The sequence below is a fragment of the Heptranchias perlo genome, chromosome 28 (genome assembly GCF_035084215.1).
Source record: "Heptranchias perlo isolate sHepPer1 chromosome 28, sHepPer1.hap1, whole genome shotgun sequence".
Lineage (NCBI taxonomy): Eukaryota > Metazoa > Chordata > Chondrichthyes > Hexanchiformes > Hexanchidae > Heptranchias > Heptranchias perlo.
Genome location: NC_090352.1, coordinates 26,229,293 through 26,249,828, shown reverse-complemented (window position 1 = coordinate 26,249,828; position 20,536 = coordinate 26,229,293). Strand labels below are relative to the sequence as shown.

At 38.5% G+C, this 20,536-nt stretch overlaps 1 protein-coding gene across 6 annotated transcripts in view; it reads left to right on the top strand.

The window, feature by feature from the left end:
* myo18ab (myosin XVIIIA b) overlaps window positions 1-20,536 on the top strand; it is a 204,240-nt gene that overhangs the window by 128,289 nt on the left and 55,415 nt on the right. For all 6 annotated transcript variants that reach the window (XM_068008247.1, XM_068008246.1, XM_068008243.1 and 3 more), the window contains 9 exons: window positions 150-240; window positions 990-1,182; window positions 1,583-1,669; window positions 3,331-3,472; window positions 3,742-3,901; window positions 4,082-4,268; window positions 5,520-5,760; window positions 9,571-9,680; window positions 13,215-13,280. In XM_068008247.1, the coding sequence (XP_067864348.1) occupies window positions 150-240; window positions 990-1,182; window positions 1,583-1,669; window positions 3,331-3,472; window positions 3,742-3,901; window positions 4,082-4,268; window positions 5,520-5,760; window positions 9,571-9,680; window positions 13,215-13,280 (1,277 nt within the window). The remainder of the gene's footprint in view (window positions 1-149; window positions 241-989; window positions 1,183-1,582; window positions 1,670-3,330; window positions 3,473-3,741; window positions 3,902-4,081; window positions 4,269-5,519; window positions 5,761-9,570; window positions 9,681-13,214; window positions 13,281-20,536) is intronic.

Sequence of the window (20,536 nt, the reverse complement as noted above, 5' to 3'; positions counted from 1 at the left end):
AAATTGCCAAATTGATATAATAGGTATGCATTCTACATATTGTAACTATCATCAGGAAGTTAGGATATACTTGTATCAAAAAAAGGAACAAGACTGTGCATGGACCCAGGTAACAATGTATAATTTCATTATGTATGTATTTTTAATAGGCCCCAAGATAACAGCCATGGAATGTCTAGAAGGAATGACATCCAGTTTATATGGAGAGCTGTTTATGCTGCTAATCTCGCTCATTAATAGGTGAAACTTTCATTATTCTCACTCCTCAGATTTGCATATAATGTTAGTGTAAATGCAGAGAAGAGTGTGTTAAATAGTCATCTTTGAAAATTCATACAATTGGTAGTTGCTTAATCATTGGAGTACTGAATTTCACTAGTGGCTTTAAGAAGCTGCACATGTACTGTATAATATCTACAAACTCTTATAAGAAGTTACAGCATTTTATCTCTAACCTCCTCCAGCCTCTCAACCTCCCTATTGAACTCTGTTCTTCCGACTCTGGCCTCTTGTGCATTCCCCCTCCCTTCACCCCACCTTTGGCAACTGTGCCTTTGGCCACCTAGGCCCCATGCTCTGGGATTCCCTGCCTATGCCCCTCTGCCTCTTGACCTCCATCTCCTTCTTTAAGAGCTTCCATAAAACCCACCTCCTTGACCAATCTTTTGGTCACCCTTCCTAATATCAACTTCTTTGGCTCGGCATCCACTTCTTTTTCTGATTACACCGTGGGACATTTTTCTATGTTAAAGGCTCAGTATAAATGCAACTTGTTGTAAATGTAAGTTTACAGAAACATCAACTGTGTTTGACATGCATGGAAGCTCATCATCATGTATAAGAGTCTCTAATCAAACTGCTGAGAAATCTACACCTGCAAAGTTTCTGTTGTCCAATATTAAAGATATCCAAATATATAAAGCCAAGAAGTGTATACTGTAATTTTAATACGGTTTGGTTTTTCTGACATTACTCTTCATTCATATTAGGGCTCTTAAATCCACTCAGCATTCACTTTGTTCAATAATGATAGTGGACACCCCTGGATTTCAGAATCCAAAGAACACACCACATGACAGAGCTGCAACTTTTGAGGAACTCTGCCACAATTACGCACAGGAGCGTCTACAGATGCTCTTCTATGAGCGAACATTTTTGAAAGAGCTTGATCGATATAAGGAGGTATTCTGTTTGTCACATGTGCCCTTAACAAATAAAATTAAGCACAATTTACAGTATTATAATAGGCTGTGGTCTATAAAAAGTAAACTAAACATTTTCACCCAGTAAGATCGATGAATTTACATCCAAAGTTTTTGTATTATGTTAAGGCAATCAAGTAGACGCGAGCATTTATTTGGCTTATAATAATAATAATGGTAACCTCTCTAATCTCTGAAATTTAGCAGAGGAGAAATTTGAACACAATTATTTTATTGTTCACGTCTTGCTACATAATTTAGGTAATTATAAGCAATATGTTGTATTTTTCAATAAATCTATACTAATCAACTGGTCAGTTGTCTAGAGTCATAACTGTAATCAGAGTTAGACATACTAATTTGACCTCTATCCTCTCTAGGAAAACATAGAGCTTGAATTAGATGACGTAGAATCCAGTTCTTCTTTCTCTGTAGCTGCCATAGATCAAGCCTCTCATCAGGCACTGGTAAGAAACTGAGGCATCGTGATTTAAAAAACATTATAAATTTGTCATGCTGTTTAATATCAGATGCCCAAAAATATATTACTGTTAAAATGTACTGTTAACATTTATCTTGTTTTCAGGGAGTGTGGAAACCATGTACATTATTGTATGACCAAATAGGCCTATGGGAAAATGTCCAATCCTCCTCTCCAGTTTCTAAGTGGCTGGGGAAGGGAATGGGGTTAGCAAGGCCACAGCACTTGTATTCAGGAGCAAAGACCATGACTTTGATCCTCTAACGTTTAATTGAGGAAATTGTGGCTCATTTAAGACTGGAGGTCCGACAGGCAGTGGAGAGATAGAGTTGGGTGTTATCCGTGTGCATGTGGAAGCTGACCCCATGATAATGTTGCCAAGGGGCAGCATGTAGATTGTGAAGAGGAGAGACGCCAACTATGGATCCTTCGGGGACTCCTGAGGTTACTGTGTGGGGGTGGGAAGAGAATTCATTATAGAAATGTCCTGGCTATCATCAAATAGATAAAAGTGGAACCAAGCGAGGGCAGTCCCCCAGAGTTGGATAATAGAAGAAAGGTGTTTGACCATGTTAAAGGCAGCAACTCAGATGAGGAAGGATAAAAAACCATAGTCACAGATATTGTCATCTGTGACTTGGATTAGGGCAGTTTCAGTTGGAGGGACTCATTAAGAGCATTTTGAGATAGATAGGCAGGAATCTGGGAGGTAATACCATGTTCAAAGACTTTGGAGACGAAAGGGAAGTTTGAGATTGGTTGGTAGTTTGCAAGGACAGAGCAGTGCTGAGGGTGGGTTTTTTGAGGGGAGTTGATGGGAGCTTTGAAAGGGAGAGGAACAGTGTCTGAGGATAGGGATCCATACACTATCAGTTAGCATGGGGGCCAGCAGAAGAAGTTGAGTGGGGAATATCAGACACGGATGGTCTCAATTTTATTGACAAAGAAGCCCATGAGCTCCTTGCAATCATTGAAGCTGAGAGTGGAGGGTGTAGGGGAGAGGGATTTAAGGAGACAGTTGGTAGTGGATTTCCCTTTTATTTGTAGGCAAACTCACTAGGAAGTTCTTTTTTTAAACTTGTAAATGTACAATTGTTTTGAGTTCAAAAAGTAGCTTGCTAACTATTTTTATGAAAGCACTGCATTATAAAAAAATCATGCCCTAACTGCTATTGTCCTTCACATTCTACCATAATGCAAAAGTGAATCAACATTTGGCCTGATAAGCACAAAGAGCTTTTACAGAAGCCAGCCTGGCTATGTAATAATGGAAAGTACAATCAGATTCACTCATCGAAGTGTCTTAAATTGTGTGGTTAAATAATTGATGAATAGCTGCCATTAAGTCTGATGCTATCAAGATTTTTTAAAAAAGAAATTCATGTGCTATTAGTATTACTATTAATACAGTGCATTTTTAAAATACCGGTGTCTGTGTATACATGTCTCTGATGCATTAAAGTGTACTTTGTACTCATCATTGCTCCTAATGAGTCAGAGATTGCTTTTTCTCATCTAGAATTAAGTTTCTCTGCTGTAACATTATTAAATGAATGAAAACCTTGTACAGATTACAAAGCTAAGCAGAATTGTTGCTAGGAGAACACATTTCAGAAGTAATGCATTACTTTGTATTTCTCCTGGTAGGTTCGAACTTTGGCCAGAACAGATGAAGCAAGAGGGTTGCTTTGGCTGCTGGATGAAGAAGCACTACAACCTGATGGAAATGAAGACACGCTTTTAGAACGACTGTTTACATACTATGGTCCACAAGATGGAGATAAGAACGGTGCAGTACTATAAATAAAATAATTAAATTCTCTGCAATGTAGCAGAACAAATAATAATTTAGAATGTGTCCTTTTAAAAGTCTGACCAATGTATACTGCAGTGTAACTTTTCTCTTCGAGTAAAAGATCATCAAAATATATGCATGTCACTTAGCTTTACATATCTGGAGAATAATGATTTGACCTCGATAACTACTTTTCATTGTATGCTGGGTGGGAGTGGAGAAACTGCTAAAACCTTACCTGAATTTGTTTCCTTGTCTTACAGGTCAGAGCCCATTGCTGAAATGTAACAAACCTCATCACTTCATCCTAGGACATTGTTACAATACCAATTGGGTAGAGTATGACACAACAGGCTGGTTGAATCATGCAAAACAGAACCCTGCTTCCCAAAATGCTGCTGTCCTACTACAGGATTCGCAGAAGTAAGCAATAGCCATTTCTGCAAAGTATTTGGTACTGTATTTGTACGATACGAATAATATTGATCCAGTATGTAATTTTAATTCTTTTTGTGCAGATGGTGGCTCAGGTTTTGAATTGTAATGTATTTTTCTGCCTTTTTATTGTTATGTAATTACAGTACAATTGTAATTTATTTTCAGGAAAATCATTAGCAATCTGTTCATGGGCAGAGCTGGGACAGTCACTGTATTGTCTGGTTCAATTGCTGGCCTGGAGGGAGGATCCCAGCTTACCTTGAGAAGAGCCACGAGCATGAGAAAGACTTTCACCACTGGCGTAGCAGCTGTGAAGAAGAAATCGTCTTGCATTCAGATTAAACTCCAAGTGGTTCGTAAATCAATAAACCAGTTTCAACATTTAAATATCATTGTGTTTAAGATTAGGGTGGGTGCATGTTTGCCAGGAAGAAAATTGTACTATAAGTTATCAGTTACAGTGGTCGTATAAAGAATGATTGAATATTTATTCAGTTACTGCTTATCACCATTTTTATTCACTGCAATCGTAATTTGAATTGCTTCATACAACAACACTAGAAGTCTAAAAATCTCAGAAGTGTTACCAAGTTTAATTTTCTTTGAATCCTAAAAGCTTTAGAGATTGTTTTTAAAAAAACTCAAACATCAGTAAGTTATAACTCTATGTAACTGGATTAGATTCCATATATAAATATCCATCTATAATAAATTAAATGCTTTTAATTACAGGGGAAAATAAATATTTGTTCATTTAAATCACAACAGTGATGACCCTTTATCTGTTTTACTGCTAATGTTTTAACAAATCCTACTTCATTTTTAATATTAGATGGATTTGTAGTTTTCTGACTTATCATTTTTAATTTGACTGTCGATCAGTATTTAAGATAAGACCTGCTGCCATGTTGAAGCTGTAGTAATAGCATCAATTTTTTTAATGCTAAAACCTAGAGCCTCAAAATTGTTCCGACTGCATATTAGATACATATTTCCATTGTTTGCTCAACTGCTCTAAGGAATGCATGATCTATATGTTCCATAATTAGCATCATATTCAGTAAAACATTTTCCAGCAATTTTTTTGGTTCAGAGAAAAATTTGCTTTTCATACGCAAGTAGGTCTTTAATGGAAGTATTGGACGATCAAGTCTGTTGTTGCACCCCGCTTTCTCCTTTAGGGTCTTGATTCATTTACTTCTGAAAGAAGGACTGATGATTTCATCTTTCTGATGGTTGTTATGAGTTCTTACTGGTGAATTTGGGCACTTTATCGAAAACCTTCTGAAAATTCATATGCACTGCATTTACTGCATGTGCTTTTTCTATCCAATTGCCAGTTCTTCAAAAAAAAACTCTTAAATTCAAGTCTGATTTGACAGATTTAACAAATCCACGCTGGCTGCACTGATTAACCTGTGCATTTCTAAATGTTCACTAATTTTATCTCAAATTATGGATTCTAAATTTCTATTCTAGATTGAAAATTCTAACGAAGGAAATGCAAAAAAAAAGCATATAAAATGTCCTTGTCTTCGATAAGTTAATAGAAAAATATGTAAGCTATTTTGATACCTGGATTAATTCAGTTTTTTTGTTGCAGGATGCTCTCATTGACACAGTCAAGAAGTCTAAGATCCATTTTATCCACTGTTTGCTGCCAAAAGCTGATGCCTTTACAGAAACAAAGGCATCTCCAACTCCTTCTCTGAAGTCTGGAATCACAGAAGCTGATGCCCAGGCAGAAAACTTTGAAGCGGGTCTGATGCAGCTAGATGTACCACTGCTTCGAGCCCAGATTAGAGGCTGCAAACTTCTTGATGCCCTTAGAATATACAGACAAGGTAGGTTCTGTTCAGTTTAATTTCATATTTATGGATCAGTTTGCAAAGTCTGTATAAGGAAAGTGTCTGTTGATTGTAGTTTCCTAATCACAGAAGTAAGCCCTTAAAAGGTATTGTCTTTGTATCCAATTCATTAACACAGTGCCAAAGTTTAAAACTACTCAAGCCTGATAAGGTCTTGTACGCTTATGTTAGTTTTAAGAACTGCTTACTTGTATAATTATAATTTTAAGATGCTGATTCCTAATTGTTCTTAAAGCTTTTTGATATTGGAGGGTGTCACATGTTAGAAAACTTTTGATTGCTGTTAAATAGGAAGGTTATACTTTGACGTGGTCCTTTTATCTTCAATATAATAAATATTTAACGTTAAGTGTATTGACCATTTTAAATCTATAATCCTGATGACGAATAGAGAAATAAAACAAAGTTAATTCTATCAGAGAAGAATAACAACTGTACAGTAAAATAGAGGATACAGTTCCTCAGTGTTTGAGGATCTGTAATAGGTGGTGGATGCACATTGTATGGCATTTCTACAACTGTAAAGTAAAACCTGGAAGTGAAATTGGCTAGATCTAGCACGCCACTCAGTTGTAAAATCTCGCTAAAAATAGTCACAATAAGAATAAAACCGGACCCACCACCCGGCATCGGACCACTAGGCACCGGACACGACAAAGGCAAACCAAGCCCAGTCGATCCTGCAAAGTCCTCCTCACTAACATCTGGGGACTTGTGCCAAAATTGGGAGAGCTGTCCCACAGGCTAGTCAAGCAACAGCCTGACATAGCCATACTCACAGAATCATACCTTTCAGCCAACGTCCCAGAATCTTCCATCACCATCCCTGGGTATGTCCTCTCCCACCGGCAGGACAGACCTACCAGAGGTGGCGGTAGTGATATGCAGTCAGGAGGAAGTGGCCCTGGGAGTCCTCAACATTGACTCTGGACCCCATGAAATCTCATGGCATCAGGTCAAACATGGGCAAGGAAACCTCCTGCTGATTACCACCTACCGCCCTTCCTCAGCTGATGAATCAGTCCTCCTCCATGTTGAACACCACTTGGAGGAAGCACTGTGAGGTTAGCACGGGCACAGAATGTACTCTGGGTGGGGGACTTCAATGTCCATCACCAAGAGTGGCTCGGTAACACCACTACCGGCCGAGGCCTAAAGGACATAGCTGCCAGACTGGGCCTGCGGCAGGTGGTGAGCGAACCAACACGAGGGAAAAACTTACTTGACCTCGTCCTCACCAATCTACCTGTCGCAAATGCATCTGTCCATGACAGTATTGGTAGGAGTGACCACCTCACAGTCCTCGTGGAGACGAAGTCCCGTCTTCACACTGAGAACACCATCCGACGTGTTGTGTGGCACTACCACCGTGCTAAATGGGATAGATTCAGAACAGATCTAGCAGCTCAAAACTGGGCATCCATGAGGTGCTGTGGGCATCAGCAGCAACAGAATTGTATTCCAGCACAATCTGTGACCTCATGGCCTGGCATATTCCTCACTCTACCATTACCAACAAGCCAGGGGATCAACCCTGGTTCAATGAGGAGTGTAGAAGAGCATGCCAGGAGCAGCACCAGGCATACCTAAAAATGAGGTGCCAACCTGGTGAAGCTATAACTCAGGACTACATGCATGCTAAACAGCGGAAGCAACATGCAATACACAGAGCTAAGCGATTCCGCAACCAACGGATCAGATCAAAGCTCTGCAGTCCTGCCACATCCAGTCGTGAATGGTGGTGGACAATTAAACAACTAACGGGAGGAGGAGGCTCTGTAAACATCCCCATCCTCAATGATGGCGGAGTCCAGCACGTGAGTGCAAAAGACAAGGCTGAAGCATTTGCAACCATCTTCAGCTAGAAATGCCGAGTGGATGTTCCATCTCGGCCTCCTCCCGACATCCCGACCATCACAGAAGCCAGTCTTCAGCCAATTCGATTCACTCCACGTGATATCAAGAAATGGCGGAGTGCACTGGATACAGCAAAGGCTATGGGCGCCGACAACATCCCGGCTGTAGTGCTGAAGATTTATGCTCCAGAACTAGCTGCGCCTCTAGCCAAGCTGTTCCAGTGCAGCTACAACACTGGCATCTACCCGACAATGTGGAAAATTGCCCAGGTATGTCCTGTCCACAAAAAGCAGGACAAATCCAATCCAGCTAATTACCGCCCCATCAGTCTACTCTCAATCATCAGCAAAGTGATGGAAGGTGTCGTCGACAGTGTTATCAAGCGGCATTTACCAATAACCTGCTCACCGATGCTCAGTTTGGGTTCCGCCAGGACCACTCTGCTCCAGACCTCATTACAGCCTTGGTCCAAACATGGACAAAAGAGCTGAATTCCAGAGGTGAGGTGAGAGTGACTGGCCTTGACATCAAGGCAGCATTTGACTGAGTGTGGCACCAAGGAGCCCTAGTAAAATTTGAAGTCAATGGGAATCGGGGAAAACTCTGCAGTGGCTGGAGTCATACCTAGCACAAAGGAAGATGGTAGTGGTTGTTGGAGGCCAATCATCTCAGCCCCAGAACATTGCTGCAGGAGTTCCTCAAGGCAGTGTCCTCGGCCCAACCATCTTCAGCTGCTTCATCAATGACCTTCCCTCCATCATAAGGTCAGAAATGGGGATGTTCGCTGATGGTTGCACAGTGTTCAGTTCCATTCGCAACCCCTCATATAATGAAGCAGTCTGAGCCCACATGCAGCAAGACCTGGACAACATCCAGGCTTGGGCTGATAAGTGGCAAGTAACATTCGCGTCAGACAAGTGCCAGGCAATGACCATCTCCAACAAGAGAGAGTTTAACCACCTCCCCTGACGTTCAACGGCATTACCATCGCCGAATCCCCCACCATCAACATCCTGGGGGTCACCATTGACCAGAAACTGGAGCAGCCACATAAATACTGTGGTTGTAAGAGCAGGTCAGAGGCTGGGTATTCTGCGGCGAGTGACTCACCTCCTGACTCCCCAAAGCCTTTCCACCATCTACAAGGTACAAGTCAGGAGTGTGATGGAATACTCTCCACTTGCCTGGATGAGTGCAGCTCCAACAACACTCAAGAAGCTCACCACCATCCAGGACAAAGCAACCCGCTTGATTGGTACCCCATCCACTACCCTAAACATTCACTCCCTTCACCACCGGCGCAATGTGGCTGCAGTGTGTACCATCCACAGGATGCACTGCAGCAACTCGCCAAGGCTTCTTCGACAGCACCCTCCAAACCCGCGACCTCTACCACCTAGAAGGATAAGAGCAGCAGATACATGGGAACAACACCAGCTGCACGTTCCTCTCCAAGTCACACACCATCCCAACTTGGAAATATATCACCGTTCCTTCATCGTTGCTGGGTCAAAATCCTGGAACTCCCTTCCTAACAGCACTGTGGGAGAACCTTCACCACAGGGACTGCAGCGGTTCAAGAAGGCGGCTCACCACCACCTTCTCAAGGGCGATTAGCGATGGGCAATAAAATGCCGACCTTGCCAGCGATGCCCACATCCCAGGAACGAATTTTTTAAAAATCCATTTCTGGGAAATGGTGCAAGCCTCCTCAAGAAGCCAATCTGACACCACTTTGGTAACAAAGTTTCTATGTAATTATTTCCTCAGTGATTGGAGAGAAGGACTGTAGACTGAAAATGTTGCTTCCCTCCTTTTCATTTTAAACCTTTGCCATCAAAACAAAAGTTTGTATGGCTTTTTGACAAAGTGGAGTGATTAATTTAAAAGAAAAAGTAAGCAGTGCCTTTCTTTCATTGTAATCTGTAGGCTACCCAGATCACATGGTGTTTTCTGAGTTCAGACGACGTTTTGATGTCCTTGCCCCACATCTAACAAAAAAACATGGACGTAACTACATCATTACAGATGAAAAGCGGGTGAGTTAGCTGAGACAATGCATTTTAATTGGCTGGTTTGGTATTTACTGAACTTGAGCAATGGACTTTTGATTAGGAAAGCAGAGGTCGTATTCTATTAATTATAATCGTTTGCCAGTTGTTTTTATCAAAGGGCATCACGATAATGGATTATATATTGTTCATGCTTTTGCAGGAGAACTAAATTTAGCAAAGTTATAAAATCCATACCTATAGTAGAGAGAAGGTAATCTACTAATGTCTGTTTCCTTTATAGACACATTTGATCTGTTTGGGCTTGCCACTTATTCCTGTTTCTATTGCCAAAGAGCCAGAAATATCCAAAGACAGATACGGTGATCTTGTGGCAAGCACTGTGCAGAGTATCCTGCTTTTTCCTCGCACCCTAGGAAATTATATTAATTTTATCCATCTTGGAAGAATGAAAGGTTGAGTGTACCTGCTGAGATTCAAACCTGACTCTAACCCTTAACGCACTGTGCTATGCAAGCTTCCATATTCGCAATACCACCCAGCCAAATCGGTTCACTTGTACAGTCAGTCCAAGAGGAAGTGTCATGTATTATTGCATTTTCTGTTGATTGCTCTGATCTGTTATTTATTTTCTAAAGGTTTATCTGTGAACATGAAATTACAAATCTGTCATCCCTGTTGTTAGCTACAATTCGTAAATTAACCCCAGAAAAAACAATAAAATTAAATACTATCAGAGGAGAATCACTGGTTTATGCAAGGAGTGATAATATTCTACTTTTCCACCTGATTTGCCATCTGGTAATTTCTTCAATCTTGGCTATGCTGCTCTGAAGAGAGGTACATTCAGTGAGTTATTTCGGACTGTGTTTATTACGGACGGAGATGCGTTTGGGCAGAGGGATCGATAGACTATCGTAAAAGATCAAGGAGATTTGGGCATATTATGCTTGCGCGCAAAACACACGCCCAAAATTTTGCAATCTTTTAGACTGCGTATTTAATTTGCACCCAGATTGCATGGGTCACCCGGCAGCTAGCTTCAAAGACTTTGGTAAGGGCCTGGGAAAACGTTACCTGTCAGTAACCTTCATCAGGGAACAAGAGAACAAGGTTGGGGAAATAATTAACATTTATTTTTATTGTTTAACTGAAAAATGTGATTGGAAGAATTAAGAGATGAGAAAATAGGGAAGAATTAAAAAGTCAGCATGAAGATTATTCAAAATAAACTGAAAAATGTAGTTTATATCAGTTATTAGTAACAAAGTTACTCAAGTTGCTAAATTTGCTCAGTTTAAAATTGGCTACAACAGATCTTATTACTTGATGGTCAAATGGAAATATTAGTTGAAAATATGTAGAAAGGGCTGCATTCACCTTTCTTAAAGCACTGTTTTTGAGGTTTACGGCCAAGGTCTCAGTAATTAGTCAAAAAAATAAATGTTGAAGCAAAATGTTGGTCAATAGAGGTCTCAAAATTATGTTGAAAAAATTCATTTCACTAGTATTAAATGTTCTTCCAAAATTATATTCTGTACCAAAATAATTTTCAGCATTAAAAGTCAATAAGAATATCGATTGAACATGCACAGGATGGATTTCTCTGATTTTGTAATGCTGTTGTCGCACTCCGGTTTAACCCAAACTAGTAACTTCTATTTACATGATAGCAAAATTGCATGAAAAGGAATTTTGCAGTAGCAATGTAAGCATTTCTAAGAAAACAAATGGATTAATGGCCTTGAGCAAAATCTTTCTTCCTGCATGGACTGTTGTGAATCTCCTGCTTTATGGTCTCAGACATCAGGCTAGTACAAACAGCTGACCTAAGTGTCCTTTCTATTTCACCTGTAAATCTAAAGTCGAACCATGCGTAGGAAGTTAATTTAATATAGTCAGTTGCATGAGTTTACTTACATCAATACTTCTAGGCATCACATTTAATTTGCCTCATCCTAACCCAAAATGTACAGGATTACTATGGGGCTGAAACTGTAAATGTTCATTTTTTGTTGTTACAGGTGTGCATGTATTTGTGTTATATGACCTGGGGAGAAAAAAAACAAGTACAAAGCTATAACAACTATGTGCATTCAGTAAATAAAATTGTTTTCTATGCAAATTCGGTAAACAGTTGTAAATTGATCGCTGTTGAACTCCGCTACTTGGTTCTGGGTAAAAACTGGACAACTCAATTAACTGTAATTACTGGCTGACTTTTTAAAACTATATTCCACAGCATAAGAGGATTAAATCACAGTGTAATGTTTAATATAGAAGGTGCCAGAAGTCTAGTATCTCACCGCTTTATTTTAAAAAAAATATTTTAATCAAAATTGTTATAAGGGGTGGGATGGGGGGGGTGGGGGGGTCACGGGGTGAAGGGTTGACCAACATTACCCATTCATGTGGTGCGGTATTTATTGACATGTTAACTGCCTGTGGAAGATTGTTTTTGAAACTGCAAGCAAACAATGTCAGTGAAAAATGATATACAAAAGGTATCCTCCATATAAGGCAGTACTTGCTGTGTAGTGAACTGATCGCTGTGGCAACTAATGAACACAAAAGACTCTTTAGTATGCTGTGTTTGGCTCCTCCATTTAAAGTGTAACACTGTAAAACTACCACAAACAACTCATGAGAGGCAAACTAAGTGTGTACAGAAGCTTCAGGCATTCTCACTATTTGATCCAAGCCACTGCAATTGTCTTTTTCACATGGAGGCATTAGAGTTGAAATGTTTCAACTGTAAGCACAAGTTTAACTGTTTATGTTTAAAAGTAATGGAAAATTACGTATTAGCTTAGCTTGATAAATGTGTGTGTGAATGGGCTATTTAAAATGATAATTTAGCAATACTGTCACCGTTCTTACTGAAAACTAGTTCTAATGTATTGGTTCTTACCATTGTGTATTTTGAGTATGTTGTGCAAAGATGTAGGTAACAAAATTAAATGAAACCAAAAAATATAAATATATAATATAAATATTACAATGTACTCTATCCAAAGAATCAGAGAATTATAAAATTGCCAAAGTTGTAATAAATTGCTACGTTCTTAAATAATACTTTAAAGTGGGAATCAAATGGCACAATTTGCTGTTAATATATTCTTGCCCTGTCAAAACTTATTCGGTTCATTTCTGTTTTCGAACTAAATATGCTTGTGGGATTAAACATGATTAACACAAGTTAGTAGTCATATTATAGCTGGTACTGATGAAGAGGTGGGGGTGCAGATGGTAAAGCCCCCAGGAGAATTGGAGGCAGAATAATCCATACTCCACGCTTCTGTATCTCCAAAGTTGAACTGTTTGAGGGCTCTGCAGCCACACTTTTGGTCACAGTTGGTGCGTGACTTGGCAAGAAGTCACATAGCAAAGGTTTTTTTTAAAACCATTTTGTTTATTCATTGTGTCCTTACAGTAAAATTCTGACGTGGAAACAACTACTTTTAGAGAATATACATAACATTAAAAAGGGTAAATTTGGAAAAAAAATGTAACCTAATCTGTACTTGATATTTACAACAAATGTTTCTTTTTCACTTTTAGGCAGTAGAAGAGCTTCTGGAGTCACTGGATTTAGAGAAGAGCAGTTACCACATGGGCCTTAGTCGGGTAAATACTATGATTTTTAAAAGGAGTAGTATGAGCAGATAAGCAAGATAAGTAGCCTACAAGTGTTCCTATTGCTTTTTTGTCTCACAGGAACCAATGGCACTTTTTTAACCCCTGCCTTGCTGAATAGATAGGGTCAACTCTTTATCGCTAATAAAACAAGAGCTATTATTTGGTACTTTAAGAATTGAAATAGAAAATGCTGCAAATACACAGCAGGTCTTTCAGTGTCGAGAGAGAAATTAACATAGGCCTGGAATTTGCGCTGAGCAGCAAACGAATGCGCCCGCTCGTTAGATTTAAATTTACCCACAAACTATCCATGGGCTTCTGGGCGGCACCTTGCTGCAGTGGAGAGCTGAAAAAAGTGCAGCGTCCTCTCCTGGGCATCTGTGAGCTGTGTGAGCGGAGAAAGGAACTGTCTGTCCCCTCAACCAATCAGATTGAAGCATCTTTGACAAGAGTGAGAACCTGGAAGTGCAAGCTACAGCAGTAAATTCAATGTAAAATCCGTTAGATAAAGCCGAGAGTAAGAAATTTTGAATTAAGAGACAAAGAGAAAGTTAAAAAAAAATTTTTAAAGTATATATTTTTTAAATGGCCAACAATAATTAAAATCTGAAGGAATGAGACGCCACATTTTTAAAAGTTAATTTTCAGAGAGAGGTTGTTTGGCAGTCATTAAGACTTACCACGCCGTTAAAAGTTAGCTTAGACCTAAAAAAACTGAGCGTACCTTTTCCATCTGTGCAGGAAAGCAATTTTGCGCTGGTCTATTCATCCCAACTGGGATCCAGCCGGCAATCTATCCTTCCTGCGCAGCTTTCAGATGAGCAGGGCATCTCGTAGAGCAACTTCTGGATTTCTGCATTTGTCTGCGCATCTGCGCTCGCTGGAAGTTGCTCTTCCATTTGCCTTTAAATAACGGTGAGCACTGTTCAGCTCTCTGTTATTTTTGGAGCAAATTCCGGGCCGATGTTTAGGACCCCACCTCAAATCTTAACATCCTTTTTTATGTCTCTTCAAATGCTGACTGATTTACTCTTTTTTTTAAGATTTCCAGCATTTGGAATTTTCTTTTTACCACTTTGAGTTGATATATACTAAAGCATCTCTTAATCAAACATTAAAAGTTTGCAACTGTACAGCTAATGCACTGACTTTGATTATAGTTAAGACTGAAGTTAGTTTTATTTTGTATCTAGCAGGTAGCATTGAATTGTTTTATCATGTAAGTATTTGAAGTCAATTGTTCAGGTTAGGTTTTTGTACAGTTTGAAATTACTGGATTCTTTTAGTGCGGAGTAGAATTGCATAAAAGAGAAATGTTTTTACTCTGGCACAGTCGAGCTTTAATAAAGCAGTTTTACTATTCTCAAGAATCTAGTTCTTGCAGTTTTTTTTAAAAAAAAGTTTATATAGTTCAATAAAGTTTGAATGTCTTAGAAGTTGGTATAATGAACAGTATTGGTTAAAATTGCATGGTTAATCATATGAATTAGAAGAATTAGGTCTGTAGTAGCAATAGATATTAGAGAAAAGCAAGTATTTTATAGAACATTTAGTTACCAATAGCTCTTTGAAACAAGGGATTTGTACAGCCAAAGACAAAGATAATTAATCATTGAAAGAGAAAGAAAGAACGTGAACTTGCATTTATGTAGCACCTTCTCTCACGTCCTGAGGATGTACCAAAGTGCTTCACGCCTAACAAATTAGGTTCCAGTCATATAGCTCTTTACCGCATACACCATTTGGGACCAAAGGTTAAAAGTTTGATTTAGTATATTCCTATAATATTTCCTTAAGGAATCATCTTACCTGTCTGATCGTAGCCTGAGCAACTTGAACAATGGCAAATACTACCCGCGTCATGCTAAACAGGAAAACATTAATTTACCCTAGTCTCTACTTTCTGTCCCCTAGCCATCTGCTTATCCATGTGGCCAGATTCCCTTCAATTCCAGTTATCTTTTATTTTTGCAACAAGCCTACTGTGTGGTACTTTATCAAACACCTTCTGAAAATTTATATACAACATCCATTGCATTCACTTCATCTGTGATTTCCTCAAAAAAATTCAATTGCATTAAACAAGCACAATTTACCTTTTATAAATTCATATTCAGTGCCCCTGATTTGCCCATGCCTTTCCAAGTGTTCACTAATTTTATCCCATATTATAGACTTGAGGGGTGTAACATTACCCTATAGTCCTTTGCCACAATTCCCATTTCAAGAATATTTTTGTAAACTATATGCTCAGTGCCTGTGCTACGTCCTCCCAAGCATGCCTTAATGTTCTAAGATAGATATCTTCTGGGCCTGGTGACTTCTACTTAGCCACATTAACTTTTTCATTACAATTGCCTTTTGAATATTTATCTCCAGTAATGACTCTTCTACATCTTCCTCAGATACAGCTGTTGTCCTATTTTCACCTTCCTCTGTAAAAACAGAGGCAAATTACTTAAGTACCACTGTCATTCCTTCTCATTGGCCTCCTTTGTCAAAGTGGCTCCACCTATTATTTGACTATCCTTTTGTTTTCTTTGTGCTTTTTGCTATTTCTTATGTCATGAATTCCCATGTGGGCTACACACCAGCACTTTTTCTGCTCTCTGCACAAGCCCATCCACAATTTCCTCCATTTCCTCAAGTAGGCATGTTTTTTGTTGATTCCTTGGTATATATTTTTTCCCAATTATAGATTCTATACCCTTTTAAAAAAGCAGCCAGTTCATTAGTTCCTGTTTTACGGCACCAAAGCTTTAGCTTTGAGCATCTGGAATTGCACCAGTTCCTTTTTGGTGACCATAATGCATTTAAGAATTTCTGTGCTTTGGAATGAACAATGTGTCAAAGGAAATAATTACGAGTCTGAATTGGACTGGGAAGAAAGCATGATTCACTGCGCCAGTAAGGAGAAAAAGTAATTAAAAGTCGACTGACTTGGGGCAAAAAAAAACATGGAAAAATAGATGGAGGAATATGTAAGAGACTTACACAGGCAAGGGTTTAACATATTTCTTTATGTAGTTTTCGAAGAAGTATTTGAAACCGGAGTATTTCCAAATGATTAAAAATGTTTTGATATATATGTGATACTATATCCAGAGAAATATCAATAAATGTGTTTGAGAAATAGTCTTCAAAATTTCAAGTTGTTGTTTTAGAAATCGTTTTATACATCTTTCATTTGTTACTAATCATATATAGTGTGCGCCAGATGCTTTTAGGCTAAGATGTCAAAGCCAGTACCCACCTACGACAAGCTATGATCAGATTTTGTTGTATTTGTGGTGGAACAAGTGATACAGCTGAGTTTCAAAAGCTGAGTTTAGCCTGCTTCTGATTACAGAACTTAAACCTAGTTGGTTGTTGATTTTTAAAAAAGAATGCTTGATCATGCTCAAGACAGCAACATCTTAAGTTTTCCTGTCTTTCAAAGTGCTATTGCACATATTGTTGACTTTGTAATATTCTGTGTATGCACAGCTTTGCTTGTGTTTTTCAGTGGGGGATAGGGGAAAATTAATAGTGAACTAGCCAAACCCTGGATTCACTTAGTGGTCACAGACTCATCCTCCATGCAAGCAAAAAAGAGAAACCAAACCAATGAGGGAGGTTGGGGGTGGTGGGGGGAGGGGTGCGGGGGAAATGATATCACAAGAATAATATCTAGTCAAGCATTCCTCAAGCATTACTCAGAACCAGCAATATTCCTGGAAGACCATCCTCTAGGATCAATACCCGAACAACCACTATGATAGAATAGGCACCCTATGCACCAATGGGGTTATCTTCATGCTATTATGGCTTCTGTCCTGTACTTTCCTTGCAGCATAAAAGGTTGTGTGCTAATTTAAGACCAGTAAGTGTCAATTCAAATAGAACCTCTTCTCCATGAAAAATGATGCAAATCAGGTTCCTTTTTTGTTTTGTTTTAAAAGATAACCTTTCTTAAAAAAAAATCAATGGTTTCAATAGCTTGTTTTTGCATGTACAAAATTACAACAAAGACTTTTTTAAACATGTTAAAAGATTCTTTTGTGAGCAAGAAAACTATTGTGGAAAATCATTGTTGAAAGATGCAAGCATGAGAACAGCCAAGCATATCTCTTTAAGTTTGTTAACTTTAACTACAAAACTGAACTTTTTTTATTCTGCAAATTCAAATGTCGAAAAACTAATTGTACTTTCACAGTTAAAGTACAAACATGGAGCCAGATGTATTACAAGTCACAAAACTGCAGTATTGCTATAGTGAAAATATTTAGAGTGCAATTTCAGTAATCCGAAGATTTTTGAAGAAATTCTTGTATATCAGTTTCCCTAAAGTCATTTGTAGGCACATCAATGTAAGATTGAATTAACTGCAGTTTTTAAAATCTGTTTTGTACTTCAATCGATCTAAAAATTTAATGGAAAGCTCACAAATGTTTTTATACATATGTACATATTCATAGAGTTGAAGTGCATATTATAAAAGGAATTATATTACAGAAACTCCACTGCTACTTGAAAAGTTTTGCTTAATGGACTTTTCTGAGCATATTTAGAACAATTCTGACTTAAATTTTAAACCTTGAAATTGCAATATTGTACTAGAAAATATTGAGTTTGTACAGTTGCAATTGAGATTTTATTATATAGCTAACAAAGTTGATTGTGCAAAATTATTAATGTTACACTATGTTGATTTAATATAGGTGATTAGAAATGTAGAAGTCGAAATGTATCTGTTTCTTGAACCACTAAGATGATGTAACATAATTGTAGAATGATAGAAATGAGCATATTTTTTAAAAAACTGACATTGTTAAAATTATAGTATTAAATGCCACATTCTTGTATTTAAAATATCGTATTGCAGATTTTTACTGCAGTGTTTTACAAGCAACACTATTTTAATGTGCATTTATATATTCATGTTTGGTTATTTGCACAATAGTACAAATTGCATTAAGCAAGAAACAGGATGCAAGTAGTTCTATACTTATGATTAACATGCTCTTTATAGTAAGCTGAAATATTTCTCTCACACACACACACACACACACACACACACACACACTCGTTCATTTACTGTTTGTGGGACCTTGTACTGAAATTGGTTGCTGTATTTGCCTACACAAGTGATTGCCCTTCAAAAGTAATTTAACATTGTAAAGCACTTGCACATTCTGAGGATGTGAAAAGCGTTGCTTCTTACTCTCCATGGAGTTGCATTCTACATATGATCTGACAAATAGTGTTGTATAATTTGAATTAAGAGTGCTATTTGGCAAATTTGAGTGAAAACCAGCTCTGTGAGTGGGAGCCATTGTTTCCATGTACAGGTAATATGAGCGATCAAGAGAGATGTTTGAAACCTGTTTTTTTTTCCAATTATAAAGGTTAAGTGGATTATCAGATTGGTTCAAGACTCAGAGTAACTAAGAGCTCAAGAGCTTCAAAGGGAGAACAGTTCCATTTTTACAAAGTATATATACTACAACACAAGTACAATTTTTGACATGATAGCATAACTTAGGTGAATACTATTAAATACTTCTAACTTAGTAAAAATGGAGGTAGGGTTTTGATCTCAAAACTCTTTTTTTCATTTATTCTAATACAACTACTTGGACTTTGGTAACTTGTTTGATCAGATTCCAGATGTGATATGGGAGATATTGAGGCATCCCATCTGGCAGAAGTGGGATGGTGGTGCCCCAAGAATAGTGGGGAATGATTTAACTGCCCCATTCCCACTGACTTTGTAGTCATCCCTATCTTCCCTACGGCCTACCACTGGCTGGCTAATGTGCCAGCCTGAGTCAGGCAGTTGCTCTTTTAATAGTCATAGAACCCTGATTGCCATTTTAGGCAGTGCTGGGCAGAGCAGTGCCATGTATACTCTGCCCAGAATCAGTTGGCAGTCCAGACAAAGAGGAGCACAGCAGTTAAGTTTAATTTTATTTTTGTGGGGCTGGGTGAAGCAAGACTGCTCCTCCATGCTCCACAAAAACAACCTGGGCTGCTGCCACACCGGGTTCTGCCTAGGCCTACCTATCTTTTGGCCCGGAGGCCAGCAGGGCTGATCGATATTGTGGCGACCCAGAGCCAGCGGGCTGTCCCATAGCACTTGTTTTCCACCCACGGCTCAACAGCCCTATGCTAGTGAGGCCCAGCCCTCAAAAGGGACCAGGTCTCCCATCGGGACTGTCAGGTGGCTGGAGGCCGCTCTCCGCTGGCTGGGGTGGGGGGCGGGGGCAGGCAACGGAAGTCTACTCCATTGTGTTATGGCTTAGTAATACATTGGACTTTGTATTGCTTCCATATATTTTACAAGTTTATTGTAGTTTTCAGTTACAGATTTCTTTATATAAAAACACTGCTACTAAAACCACACTACTCATTCAAAATAAATACTGTAGCAGAATCTAAGATATGGGATGTGAAAGGTGGAATATTAGAATCTCCTGAAGTGTCTTTGAACAAAAGTTTATAATGTCATTTGAAGTCATCTTAATTAACAATTTTGTTACAATAAATTTGGGCTTCTTGCTGTCAAACATTCAAATGAATTTAATGCAAATTGTAGCAATTACTGCCAACAATTTTGAGGAGTTTAATTACAGGGTTCCATATTTTGAACTACACAAGGATATGACTACGGCAAATTTGTATTAATAATTACTAGATATCTCAATACCAAAAACCTACAATTTCTACATGCCTCTGGTAAATAACCCTCATTGGCATAGAAGTCTCAGAGACTAATTTATCAAAACCTATATGAAGCACATGTTTAACAGGCCAGTTGTGAAAATAACATAAATCTCCCTTGTTTATGAGTAAACATCTGATGCCTAAAAATCTTGGGTTCCTAGTGGTAGATTAACTAAAAACAGACAGTATTTTAGTATTAAAGTAACCCCCTAGCCATAGTTGATGGTCCTATCCTTTTAAGAGTAATGTTTGCTGTGGGACTTAAAATGTCTCACTTCATTTGGTGGAAAATGTACTCATTCTTTGCTTTTTAATCCATAGTGATTTTTGACCTTTTAAATCCTGCTGATAACAATAGTGCTATTTTACTAGCAATCCCACTCACCTAATTTTAAATGCATAAGTATTTAAGGAGGAAAAACAACATTGCTGCATAAAACCATGGAAAGTCATTCAGTACTGAGTAATGTGAGGATGCAGACAGGAGAGTACATTCATTGGATTTCGTTATAGGAGGTAGATCCTTCTATCCAGAAATT